The sequence below is a fragment of the Theropithecus gelada genome, chromosome 8, assembly GCF_003255815.1.
Source record: "Theropithecus gelada isolate Dixy chromosome 8, Tgel_1.0, whole genome shotgun sequence".
NCBI classification, from domain to species: Eukaryota; Metazoa; Chordata; class Mammalia; order Primates; family Cercopithecidae; genus Theropithecus; species Theropithecus gelada.
The window spans coordinates 120,045,962-120,060,379 of NC_037676.1; the positions used below are offsets into that span (position 1 = coordinate 120,045,962).

At 39.2% G+C, this 14,418-nt stretch overlaps 1 protein-coding gene across 1 annotated transcript in view; it reads right to left on the reverse strand.

Moving 5' to 3' along the window:
• EXT1 (exostosin glycosyltransferase 1) overlaps positions 1 to 14,418 on the reverse strand; it is a 318,792-nt gene that overhangs the window by 20,830 nt on the left and 283,544 nt on the right. The window contains exons 4-6 of the mRNA XM_025393756.1: positions 10,990 to 11,109; positions 2,887 to 3,019; positions 61 to 179 (exon numbers count right to left, since the gene is read on the reverse strand). Of these exons, the coding sequence (XP_025249541.1) occupies positions 61 to 179; positions 2,887 to 3,019; positions 10,990 to 11,109 (372 nt within the window). The remainder of the gene's footprint in view (positions 1 to 60; positions 180 to 2,886; positions 3,020 to 10,989; positions 11,110 to 14,418) is intronic.

Here is a 14,418-nt window from a genome sequence, read left to right on the forward strand (position 1 = left end):
GAGGAATCTCTGGTCTGGAGCTGGAGCAGGCAGGGGCTGCTCTGCCAACTTCCCACTCACCTGGGCACAGTACTGGGACTTGGCTGCAGCCACAAGAAGCTTCAACACTGGCTGGGACTGAGAGACCAGCGGGGTCACCGCATGGATGACTGCAGTGAATTTGGAGGGGGGCTTTAAACCTGAAAAAAAAAAGGAGAGCAGAGCCTAATGAAGCGCTGGAAAACAAGACTTAGAAAATCACTCCTCCTTGCTCCACTGCCTCACGCCGAAGCAAATGTTCCCTCCTGGATGATTTCTCCTTTGCTTCTTATGTCCTGACAGGACAGAAACAAGATGAGAAGTTGCTGGTTAGCTACTGCCTGAGTCTAGAGACCTCAATAAATTCCAGATCAACGTCCACTTCTAGGTTCTTGCTTTAATATCCTTTGTCCCTCTTGGTGATGTTTCCGTGATGTTCCTTTGGCTTTTTAGGTACCCAGTGTCTAAATACACACACCATTCACCACCCTTCATGTGTTGTCTCTCCCACAGTGTTTGCAGGTGTCTGATTTTTAATTATGTAATGAAAGGGTTCTACCTGACTAATAGCACTTCAAACAGCTAGCTAGTGGGGAAAAAGGTGAAAGGAACAGCATCCAGGGCCTGACTGTCTAGGTCTGAATCCCAGATCTACCACTTACTGGTGGTGGGACCTTGGAAAGAATACTTAACCCTCTGAGTTTCTACAGCTGGGAAACAGACCTGATAATAGTGCCAAACGTATGGGGTTATCTCGAAAATTCAGTAAGTTTGTCCCCGTGCGGTGGCTCACATTTGTGATCCCAGCACTTTGGGAGGCCGAGGCGGGTGGATCACTTGAGGCCAGCAGTTCAAGACCGGCCTGGCCAACATGGTGAAATCCCGTCTCTACTAAAAATACAAAAATTAGCTGGGCACGATGGCGTGTGCCTGTAGTCCCAGTTACTCCGGAGGCTGAAGCAGGAGAATTGCTTGAACTCTGAAGGCAGAGGTTGCAGTGAGCCAAGATGGTGCCACTGCACTCCAGCCTGGGCAACATAGCAAGACTCTGTCTTAGAGGAAAAAAACAAAAAAAACAAAAAAAAAACAAGTTAATGCATACAAAGCACTTAGAATAGGACTTAGAAAATAACAAGTACTCAATATATGTCAGCAGCTATCATTATCATCACCCTCACCAACATCGTTATTATTTCGGAGAAGAAGCCTCCATATTCCCAGAATCTCTTCTTTGTGTAGCAGTGACATAGCTGAGAAAAAAGTATGTGATGCAGACTTTTGCCAATTGCGAGCTCTGAAGTCCTAGGTTAAAAAGGATCATAGATATGCAAAACAACCACTGTCACCAAAGACACAGAAGTGAGATGGCTTCCCCCCAAGGAGTTTTCCCATAAGAACTCACTAAGAAATTAGAGACAGGTTAAGAGCCTTTTAAAACTTCATTAGTTTAGACCCACTAATTTGGCACTTTAGTGGCTTAACTGCGAGCAACACAGTGCAGGGACATTCAAGTTACGCTTTGATACTGATGGGATAAAGGCTAGAATCAGACTCTATGTGTATTAGAGGATTATACAAAGGTTTTGTAGAGAAAATTATATCATCCAGTAGCACTTTAATTGTATGTTAAAAAGAAGTTAATCTTCCCAATATCTAGATACACATTCGAAGTTTTGCCAAGCAAGAAGAATAAGCGTGATTGAGGGGCTGCCTTTTAAACAGGAATGACAAGTCATTGCCTTTAAATTTTCCTGCAATAATTTAAGAAGCATCATTTACACACCTCTAATGTGATAACTCCAAATGAAGATCTAAATACTGTACAATAAATATACAGAAATTTTTGTCAACCGGTGTCTTAATCTGACCATTTCTAAATTCTAATTACGTTACCCAAATGTCAACCATACACTGAATTAGAGATGGTTCCCATAACAGGTTTGGTTTGGATTAAAAGGTTCTTTGTCACTGGTTGATGCTTCAGGCCAGGAATTTCTTTAGGTTTCATCTCATCAGTTTCAAGCTAAACATGTACAACTTAGAACGGTGAGGGTGTTATGGAGAACAATGGCATTGAATGGAAAATCTTGTCTTTTTGCTGTATCAGCTTGGAAGATGCTTTCCTGTCCTAGGCTTTCTCAAGTTTAGAACTGTAACTGAGGGGAAATGTTCATGATGTTTCTAACATGAGAGCAACTGGGGCTCCAAATACATAAATGTCTAAGGCAATAACAGTAGCCGGTGGTAGAGATTTATCCCTCTGCCATTCCCTTTTCCCTACTGTGATTAGACTGAAAACTGCTTGAAAGCAGAGATTGTATCTTATTTGACTTTTAATTTTTAGTACCCAGCAATACATTAGCATAGCACATAAAAGGAGCATAAAAAACCTTGGAAAAATTAATAAATTTGTGCTTGTCATATATTCTTAGTTATTTCTCCTTTCCTCTTATTCAGTTTTTCTTTGGTACGGAATAGAGATGTTGGGATTGTGAAAAAAAAAACAAAAAAACAAAAAAACAGGGGAGAGCTCTCCTAACTCCATTTTATATATGATGAGGCGTAAAATGACAGCTAACCCATTGCCATGTTCAAAATGATTCATAATTTGGGGAGCCTATTTCTCAAAAAAAAATTACTAAATATGAAGTAGAGCTGCACAGATAAGAAGTTTTTCTTTTTTTCCATTTTGCAATGCTCTGTTCTGTTTTTGAACTTGATATGTCACTTATAACAAGACTCTAGAAAAAGCAATCTTCAGTGCAGGGTGTTAGATGGACCCCATTAGAATAGAAGAACAAAGGCCCTTAGTTCTGTATGACATCTTCAGGGTAAACAAGGGCAACTCCCTGGAGGAAATTCACTTACCTAAATTAGCATAGTAGTAAGGAAAATCTCCCAGATAAGATGAATACTGTGGTAGTACGAACAATCCTCCAGGATGTTTGTTCCATATTAAACTGTTACGTGATATGTGCTTGAATATTCTGTCCTGAATAATCTAGAAAACAAAACATAGCACACAGTGAGGATGAGATTCTGATGCTATGTGGAAGGAATGATGCCCAATCCACATTTGAAAGATGGCGGCAGTCAGAGTGGCGACTCTACCCTCCCTCCCACTCTAATTCTCCAGATAAAAACGTCTACGAGCCGGAGAGAGTAATGGAGCAATGAAAAAGAGTAACAGAAAGATATGAATTATAGCCAATCAAAGTTCCTAATTAAACTTCAGTTAAACCATAAATTCTACCCTGTCTTTGTATAATAATGAGTCCATGCTCATTCCAAAATAGACTGTGTGGAGCAGTTAGTCTTTCCCTGATGGTTAAACTTCTAAGAACTAAGATACGCGGTGGCTCAAGCCTGTAATCCCAGCACTTTGGGAGGCCGAGGCGGGTGGATCACGAGGTCAGGAGATCGAGACCATCCTGGCTAACATGGTGAAACCCCGTCTCTACTAAAAATACAAAAAACTAGCCGGGCGTGGTGGCGGGCGCCTGTAGTCCCAGCTACTCGGAGGCTGAGGCAGGAGAATGGCGTGAACCTGAGAGGCGGAGCTTGCAGTGAGCCGAGATCGCGCCACTGCACTCCAGCCTGGGTGACACAGCGCGAGACTCTGTCTCAAAAAAAAAAAAAAAAAAAAAAAAAAGAACTAAGATACGTTCCAGGCCCCTATCAAGACCTGTTCTCAGAGAACAGAGAGGTCAATGTATACTCGTAGACACTGAACGGAAAGCATATTCAAGACATGACACATTCTAGAAGCTATTGAGGTTTTCAGCTGTTCCTTTAATTCAAGAGGTAGATGTGTTTGCTTCTCACATTTCATTTTCCTTTCAAAGTCAATTGTAGGCCTTTGGGTACTGGTTACTGAAGTTTTTCTATATTTCATCTCGAAAAGTAGTGAGTTAACAATTGCTTAAAACATCCTACATAATAGGACAAGAACCATGGCATATGAAGACTAATAATAGCCAAGCTAGTTCATTAGTTTCTTTGGACTTTGGGACCTTGCAGATCATTAAATTCTACATTTAGAGTCAAACATCCTCCCATCCCGAATCATTTGTCAGTTGAATGTGATTAGTCCATTTTATAGCTTTCTCTCTGTGACTTTCAAACTCTTATAATTATACCATCCACTCATTAGAATATGATTTGGCAAATAATTAACTTGGTACGGAATTTTATGTTTTCAGCAATTTTTTTTTTTACATTTAAAAGAAAAGAAAAAAATCCTGCCATAAGTCTTGAGATTTAAGACCCAAATCACCATTTTCCAGGTCTCCATTTAATGCAATGTGATTTTAAGTACAGACTATTTTAAATGGAGTTTTATTATTTGCTAAGGTTATTAACACCCTCATCTCATTCCACATGGTGACTAGATAAGTAATAAAGTGGGCTACATTTATCTTTGCAAATCTTGTTTATTTTCCTAATGACAGAGAAGGAAGGAAGCAAGGAGGAAATTCAGAAGAACTCAAATATCTTAGTTAAATGACTTCTGCATCTTATCTTTCACCCAGATCAAAATTGCTAATTTTATATGGCTGGATAGAGGTTTCTAATTTGGTGGAGATTTTAGGAACCTAGTGAAAATATTTATTTTTACTTTTTGTGTAACAGGGATGTGTTAAAATGCTGTTGTCTTGGCATTAATTATGAGAAAATTGTCATGGTTGTGAAGGATTTTTTTACATGGTTAGCAATTTCACTTTGTACAACATTTATTCCTGTTTTTTATTATTTGTACTTTCCAAATGTACTGTCTATTTATTTCCTTTTTCTAGTTTCTCTTTAGATCCTCCTTTTTTTTTTTTTTTTCTTTTCAAATTTATGTACCTCTTAGGATGTGGTCACTGAAATAAGTTTGGATATCAAGATAGAAAACAAATTGACAATAGACAGTATCATAAATCGAACCTACAGACAAATGGCATGGAACTCAGAGCTGTCACAAAATGGGTCATCATTCACATCAGGTCTTTGGATGTTATGCTTGTCACTGTCATAGACTTTGGTTTAGTATCACAACATTGCTATCTTTTGAAATTCAAGGATATGATAATAAGATATAGCACTCTTCTGAAATAACAAGCATTTTATACTGCCTTCCAATGGATCTTGACAGAAAGATAGAAGACAGGTATGAAAGCAGTAGCAAATGTTGAATTTAACCTGGGTCAGGCAATTTGCCACCTTTGTGTATTATTTTCCTCATCTGTAATAAAGCAATAAAATATCACATTAATTATAACAATGTCTCAGAATTTAAGAATAGCTGCCTAAGTTGTTATACTTAAGACTTCATTTTTGCCTTTAAGAAGAAACTCACTCCTGTGTTTGTTTTCTAGGCATTGGTTTTTCCATTTATTACATAGTGGCAATAGTATAGATATTATATATTACAGATATGTTTCCATATTAATAGTATTCATGATTCATTTTTCTTATCAGTTCAGCATTTTTTCCATGCAAAGCAATGAACATATTTATGAATATGAATAAAATTTTCCACATTTAAGACTGATTCTTCTTCTTCTTCTTTTTTTTTTTTTTTTTTGAGACAGGGTCTCATACAGTTACCCAGGCTGGAGTACAGTGGTGTGGTCACGGCTCTCCGCAGCCTCAAACTTCTGGGCTCAAAGGATACTCTCACCTCAGCCTCCTGAGTAGTTGGGACCACAGGGGAGGGTCACCACACCCAGCTAACTTTTTTATTTTTATTTTTTGTAGAGATGGGGTCTCACTATGTTGCTCAGGCTGGTCTCAAACTCCTGAGCTCAAGCAATCCTTTCTCCCCGGCCTCACAAAGGGTTGGGACTACAGGTGTGAGCCACCGTTCCAGACCAGAATTGATTCTGTAGGACCTTGTCAAAGGGTGTAAGTACTTTTAAGGCTACTCATAAGTATTGCCAAGTGTCTTTCTAAAAGGTTTATATCAACTTGCCTTCTAAAAGCATAAAGAAATATGGATTTCATTTCACCATACAGAAAGATCATTTTTATCCCTCTGCAATTCTTCCTATCACTACCCTGGAGAGCTCCCAGAATCTTTTCATGGCACTTACTGCTTACTCTTTATTGTTGTGGAAGAAGACATCAGATTTAGAGGTTGGATGCTTCTTTGGCTATAAACAAAATCAATACACACACACACACACACAAACACATAATACAAGACTTTTTTTGTTATGGTCCCAGATGGCCCCCTTGATAAGGACAATATTTCTAATTGATGTGAATTCAAAGGGAAGAATGACAGGCTCCTTATTTTTCTTTTTATGTATCCTCTGTTTTCCAAATAATGGACGATTGGTTACAGGTTAAAGTCATTCTATGTAGCCCCTCATCTTGTAACCAAAGCACTGTAGCCTAAGACACACGATGCCACCATATGCCACTTTACTTGAAGCCAGATCAATTGTCTATTTCCATTATCCCACTGATTTTCAAATATCATTGTATGATAGCATCAGCAATACTATGGTTCGGATGTGCATGGCTAGATAACTGAAGAGGAAAATGGAGCATACTTCATAAAACTCCACTAACTATATATCTTCCTAGCTACCACTGGCTCTTTTCATATATTATTATAATCTCAAGCACTTTCTTTCACTCATCTTGATTACGACTAAGTTCCAATGATTCAATCCTTAGTGCCAGGTTATTGTGCAATATTCTGACAAATAATGGAATCCATGAAGGAGCACTGTTTTTCCAGTGTTTTATCATTGACCTCATTGTTACTTCTCAATTTACACAAAAAACTGAGCTCTACAGAGCCTAGTTTGATTAAATAGCTCCTTACTACCAAGATGCAGCATTAGAAAATTTCAATCAAACTGGAAAAACTAACAGAATGCTAGACAGAGCTCTGCACAATGAAATGTACTAACAACTTGACCCTGGCATTGAAGAGAAAATGAGATGTCCTGTTTTCAACTGAGTCTAAGCACTCTACCTACAACTCTAGGGCTCACAATGTTTGAAGACTTCAGAATCCCATTCCCATGGCCTAGAATATAGCAAGCAAGGAGAAAGACCTAGAGTCTGAGTACAGAGCATCCTTAGGCCAGGATCTTCAAGTCTATGCCGTAACTGTGAGTAACTGAATTATTCTCATGCCTTAGTAGCTCCAGCAGTGACTAAATGAAGTATGTTATCTGAGTTCTAAGCCAAGTTCACATTTTTGATACGTGATACTTAAACTGTTCTTATAAACACATTCGCTGTGTTATTTGTGTCTGTGAATGGCATTTTCTTCTATTTCCCCTGATTTTCTGATTATGTTGAATTCTGGGGTACTCTGAGTTATGAAGTATTTTGGAAAACTAGGTAGTACCTGTCATAAATTTGGTTGAGAGGTCAAACTTACAATCCAATCTTGGAACTATATAAAGAGATTTGACAGTTGCTATAAATTCGAATGAAGTATATCATTTTTAGTGTTTTAAAAAAACCCAAAACTGTGTTGCTAAAAAAAAAAAAAAGAAAAAAAATTGCATGGTTTAAATACAAAGGGGAAAAGGCCTTTTCAGGTTCAGAGATGAGAACAGCTTGATCTTATTTTGATCCTATTCTGACGAATGTAAGACATTCAACTGTTACAATACAAAAATTGAGCACTGCTAACTTAATAGGTGAGAGACCAGATCCATGCAATAAACCATAGGCAAAAGACATGTAATTAATGAGATACCATCTTTCATCTGGCAAATCAGCAAAGTGGTAGATGTGTGTGTTTTAATTACGGATCTGTGAGGCTGACAAGAGCACAGCAAAAGAGAGTCACGCCCAGACAGCTTGTGAGACTTTGGGTGGATATAATGTTTGTGGATAATAATTTGGCAAAATATATTATAAGCCTTAGAAATGCCTAGACTCTTTGGCTTATTAAGATTACTTCAGGCATTCCATCCTAAAGAAATAGAGATGTAGTTTAAGATACATGTAGAAAGTCATTGCTTGGATACAGATATAGTTAGCTATAAAAAATAAATAATTACAAAGAACATTAATAGTAAATAATGGCATATTGGTTTAAATAAATAGAAGTTCACGATAGGATGCATAATAGAGTAAAAAAATTAAAACACTGAAACGTGGTCTGAATGTATTAGAGGTAAACAACTAATAGGATAGAATTAAAAGGCCAGAAACAACCCAAAGATACATAAAAATGGCAGAGAAAACACTGAAGAAAGAAATGTATTGGGGCTAGGCACGGTGGCTCATGCCTGTAATCCCAGCACTTTGGGAGGCCAATGCAGGCAGATCACTTGAGGTCAGGAGTTGGAGAGCAGCCTGGCCAACATGGTGAAACCCCTTCTCCATGGCACATGCTTGTAATCCTAGCTACTTGGGAGGCTGAGGCCTGAGAAACGCTTGAACCCAGGAGGCGGAGGTTGCAGTGAGCTGAGATGGTGCCACTGTACTCCAGCCTGGGGGACAGGGTGAGACTCTGTCTCAAAAACAAACAAACAAACAAAAAAAAACAAAAAAACTTAGCATTTGGCATATTATTTGAAACAGGACTTCAAATTCAAGGAATTTATCCTAAGGAAGTAATATTGAATCTGCACAATAATTTGACCTTGAGATGATTTACTGCAATGATGTACATAAAGATAAAAAGCCAGAAACAACTGGAATCTACCCAAATTGGGGATTAATTTAAATAATTAGATGATATCATAAATGGAATATCATATAGTCATTAATTATAGAAAAATCTAATAACATGAGAAAATATTAACATTATTAAGCAGAAAAACAGGTTATAATGCAAGTATATGAAGACACCTTTTTAAAACTAAAACTACTACAAATTTTAAATTTACATATAAAAACGAATATATATGTTTGTGTGGATATATATGTCAATAGTGGTTTTGCATGAAGGAATTATTTTATATTTTATGCTTTAAGTGTTTTCTATTAGTTTCTAAAATGAATGTGTCCTTATTTAATCATCACTCCTGTAATCCCACCATTTTGGGTAGTCGAGGCAGGAGGACTGCTTGAGCCAGGAGTTCAAGACCAGTCTGGGTCACATAATGAGACCTCGTCTGCACAAAAAATACAAAATTAGCCAGGCATAGTAGCTTGCACCCATGGTCCCAGCTACTCAGAAGGCTGAGGTGGGAGGATTGCTTAAGGTCATTCCAGCCTGGTGACAGAGAGACACGCTGTCTCAAAAAAAAAAAAAAAAAAAAAAAAAAAAGGCACTCTGCACTCCAAAAAGGGAGAAAAAATAACATTCAACATTCTTTAAGAAGGGCCTATGAAGGATCTTAGATGGAGGACAGGATTAAAAAAGCAAAGGATAACTCTATTAAATACTCAAATCTGCTACTGTGAACAGAGGTAACGACTCAATTGATTTTAATTGAGGAGATTGCTTTTGGAAGGATAAAAGTTTGCTTGCAGGAAGAAAGCCCTTGGAAGTCATTATGATCCTGTCCCCTTCATGGGAATGGGCCTGGGTCCTAAACAGCCCTTTTTACCCAGTTCCAGGATGAAAAAAATATACACTATGCCTAAGAGGACACTGACCAGAGTTTGCCCTAGGGTGGGAGCAGGAGCCCAGGCTCAGCGTGGGGTGGATAAATGCCCCGGTGTGCCTGGAGCATGACCAGCACTGGCTCTGATAGTCAGGATGGCAAGAAAACAGCGATGTGGACCAAGTAGGGTAACTTCAGTTTCTTGGTATTACTCAGACTTCTCAATGTAGGTTCCACATCACATTAGCTTTTAGAGCAGTCATCACTTTTCCTGAGTGAATTCTCCAAAAGGAAGGCCACGATGCCCCTACTTCATTTTGGGAACACCTCAGAATCACCTCAGTGAATATCTCTGCTCTCCTTCCTTCAAGCCTGTAATGCATGCGTGTGCAGCTTCCTGAATCTTTTCCTAGCTCTTTGTGCTACTTTGGTGTAGCCTCAGGCCAATGCTATCTGCTCTATTTCCAAAGGTTTTAATCATCTGCATGCTTCCTTTTTCTTTTTCCATCCTGCCTTAAAAAAAAAAAGCAACTTGAGGATGGGCATCCATCTGCCTAAAAGATTTTCTGCTTTCACAAATTTAACACTTTCTGTGCCACATGGGTATGATCCTGACTCTCCTCTTAACACAACTTTGCCACACTGACGCTGGTTGGCTGGCTTGCATAAGACTTGAGAATTAATTCTGCTGTCCCCCAATGCCATTGGACTGTGGTGTCCAGAAAACTACTCATATTTTTAGAACGGTAGAGGATTTGCCCTTACTTGGCCATTATATATATTTTTCTTTCTTTCTTTTTTTTTTTTTTTTTTTTTTGAGATGGAGTTTTGCTCTTGATGCCCAGGCTGGAGTACAATGGTGCGACCTCAGCTCACTGCAACCTCCGCCTCCCAGGTTCAAGCTATTCTCCTGCCTCAGCCTTCCGAGTAGCTGGGATTACAAGTGAGTGCCACTATGCCTGGCTAATTTTTTGTATTTTTAGTAGAGATGAGGTTTCACCTTGTTGGCCAGGTCTTGAACTCCTGGTCTCAGGTGATCCACCTGCCTCAGTCTCCCAAAGTGCTGGGATTACAGGAGTGAGCCGCTGCGCCAAGCCATTAAATACTTTTTTCTAAATGAACTCCAGAAACATGTCTTCAAAGGATGCCATTGAGTGTAAATGACAAGACAGTCATGACCCACATATCCCTGAAATGATGTAAGACAGAGTCAATCTCTGTGTCATTGAGTATAATTTCTCCCCATGTAGGTTTTCCTTTGTAGAGTTTGTCAGGAATGAGAGTATTTTCTTGGGTATGGCAAAGCAGATAAAAGAGGTTAACCAATATAGCCAAGTACAGGAATCTGGTTTTGCCCCATTGGACCAATCACACATCACTAATAGCAAAACAGAAGGCTGAGAGAAGTGTATAAAGGACCATTATTCAAGCCCAAGAGCCAAGCGGTCTCACTTACCTCTAGTGTAGTTAATACAATCTTCTCAACTGAAGAAAAATAAGCCTCCCACAAGAATTGTGTCTGCTGTCTAAGTGCTAGGATTTTATCCTGATGAATAGACCTGATTGTAGAAGGAATCTGTAACACAAGGTGAACACATAGGAATTATAACCGTAAAACCAAGAGATGTACTTGATCAAAATAACCCAACTGGGTTAGGCTTTTATTCTTCATAGCATTCGACTTCTAGCATAGATCTACTAAAAACCATCAACTCTTAAGTTGAAATGACCTTAAGAAGTATCAGCTACAAAGAGCACTTACTGGGAATCCGCCCCAGTGGCCTTTGATGTATGAAAGTTACAGTTCACCTCTAAGATTCAGAAGCAGCTTATCAGTTGCTTAGGTAAGTCTATAGTCACAATTGCTGCTTCCAGAAATCCTCGACCTTGCACAAGGTAACAACCAAATTTTATAGAGGAGTAACTGTAGGTCTTGGGGAAAGGCCAGAAGACTTTATCTCCCAAGCACTTCTATGATTGGTCACCCCAGGAACTATAAAATATCTATAAAAGGACTTTTTAGAGAATGTCTATGAGCTTTCCCATCCAACCTGAAGCTAGGGTCAGTCACTTTTATGTGCACATACCTTCTACCTCACCTTTGAGCCTTTCTGCTTCCCATATCTCTCTTTCCGCCTTCAGCCCTTACCCAAGTCTAACTGGATCTCTCAACTGTTCATATATGTTTAGTCATCACTGCTGTCTTCCAGGGTACACAGTTTTAAAGGAAGGACCTATATCTTGTTATCCTGCTACACATTTTCAGGTTAGCAGAGTGGCTTTTATATAGTAGTTATTAAGAAATAGGAGGTGAATATAACCACCTGAAGCCACCACAGGGACATCATTATTTTTAATGGTAGTACAGCTGCTGAATGGCTAGGCCCAGGGGCACGGGAGTCAGAAAGATCAAGGAAGGATTCTTCCCTCTACTATTTACTACCTGTGCTTTCTTGAACGAGTTAGCTGATTTCTCAAAGACTCCACTTCCTTACTCATAAAGTGGGGATAAAGTACTAAGGTTTTAATGACGATTATACAAGTGCTTAGCACAGTGCCTAAAACATGGAAAACTTAATTAATATAACGTACAATCACTACTATCATTATTGGTATCAGAGTGATGCTATTAAAAGTTGGACCAGTTGCTTAATGTCTGCAAGGGAAACTGCTTGGGTCTGGAGTTCTGAAATGTACTTCCTGAGTCTGGTAAGTGTTCTGGGCTTGTTCCCTATTTTCACCTACAGTTCAAGGTCTATTTCATTTACGGAGTCTATAGTCTTAAGGGAAGATTCCTTGTGATTAGCAATTGCCCTTTTGTGCTCACCTCTTTCTGCATGCTTGCCTCCATAACATATGACTAATCTGACAGATATGGGAGTCTGGGCAAGAAGGAGAAATGCTCCGTTAGCTGCTTTAATAGGAAAGTTACCCATGGCATTTGACTAAGACTGTAACAGAGTTTCCATTGGAGGGGAAGGAAGTGGTAGCGCATTTTTTAATTCAACACTCCCCTTAGGAGGAGCAATAAAAAAGCTTCACAGTAAGAAGAGAAGGAAAAGCTCACTTGGTTTGGCAATGTCCAAAACCAGATACTAAATCTGTGTCCCAAAGTGTATACCTGGATTTGCAACACTGAAGAAACAGAGGCAACAGGTAAAGGAGAAACACTGGCAGGCAAACATTAGCCTGTAATCAGAGTTCAAGGTCAAATGGAAATAAAACATTCTTCGAGAAGGTAGAAAAATCATTCATATCATAGAACCTTTATAAGTCCAAGGAAACTGATTTTTATTTACTTACTGAGAAAGTCACCTAGATGGCCAAAGAAAGATTAGAAAAAAATTATCCTGCTCAATTTTCATAATCATACCCTCTTCTAAATGTCAAGAAGTAACTGCTAAGAGTTATATAGGTTGGCATCACTGTTTTATCGTGGCCACGAGGAAACAGTCTACTAGAAAAATGCCTAAGGCTGGGTGCAGTGGCTCACGCCTGTAATCCCAGCACTTTCGGAGGCCGAGGCAGGTGGATCACAAGTTCTCGAGTTCGAGACCAGCCTGGCCAATATGGTGAAACCCTGTCTCTACTAAAAATACAAAAATTAGCTGGGCATGGTGGTACGCACCTGTAGTCCCAGCTACTCAGGAGGCTGAGGCAGAAGAATCACTTGAACCCAGGAGGCAGAGGTTGCAATGAGCCTAGACTGCACCACTGCACTCCAGCCTGGGTGAGAGAATGAGACTGTCTCAAAAAAGAAAGAAAGAAAGAAAGAAAAAGAAAGAAAGAAAGAAAGAAAGAAAGAAAAAGAGAAAAGAAAAGAGAAAAAAGAAAGGAAAGAAAGAAAGAAAAGAAAAGAAAAGAAAAGAAAAATGCCTAAAGCTATCATTGCTATATAGTCTCCAGAAAACTGAGTCTGCTGTGGTTATGAAAGGAGAAAAAGAATATCACAGACTCACCTACCAATGCTGTCCTCCTCTCTTAAATAAGATGCATCTTCATCTTACTACATCAAGTGCAATGTATTCTACCGGTTTGTGATACGATACAAGTGTCTGACAGCACTATGCAAAGTGCTCTGGAAGACAACTCCAATTGATTGAAAAGACAGAGTTCCAAGTTTTAATGGCATTTGGCTATTGGTTATTAATCTGCTTGTCCTGAGAGACAGGTATGGGAAAGTGATAAATTAATTCCAATTTGGCTGGATTGTTTTGGAAGTCACCGAGCTCAATGAAGTCTTAATAAAAGGTCATGTATGGTAGCAAAACAAATGGGATGCACCAGAATAGATATAAGAAAGTCACATTAAGCTCTCTTGGTGACATGATGACAAGAATATATGCAAATAAAAACATCCGAGCTATTCTAAAACAGGAAATGAAAAATTGTAACATAATAAAAAAACATTTCCCAGAGCAGACATTCGGGCTGGGTGCCAACTCTTTAAAACCATTGTTAATGATAGTACACAGTTGCTGTTCAATATGGAGGCAGCTGTGCAAAGACAGACTGCATATGAGAGGGGAAAAAACACCAGCAAGTCTGGGTGGGTGGGAGTGATAAAAATCAAAATCTTCAGAGTCAAGCCAAAAAGTTGCTTCAGAAGATGAAATGCCCATCAACTTTGGTGAAATAGTAGAAACTGGAGAAGCAGCTGGGCCCAGTGGCTCACCCCTGTAATCCCAGCACTTTGGGAGGCTGAGGCAGGTGGATCATCAGGTCAGAAGTTCAAGACCACCCTGGCCAACATGGTGAAACCCCATTTCTACTAAAAATACAAAAATTAGCTGAGTGTGGTGGCAGGCACTTGTAATCCCAGCTACTCGGGAGGCTGAGGCAGAAGAATCGCTTAAACCTGGGAGGCAGAGGTTGCAGTGAGCTC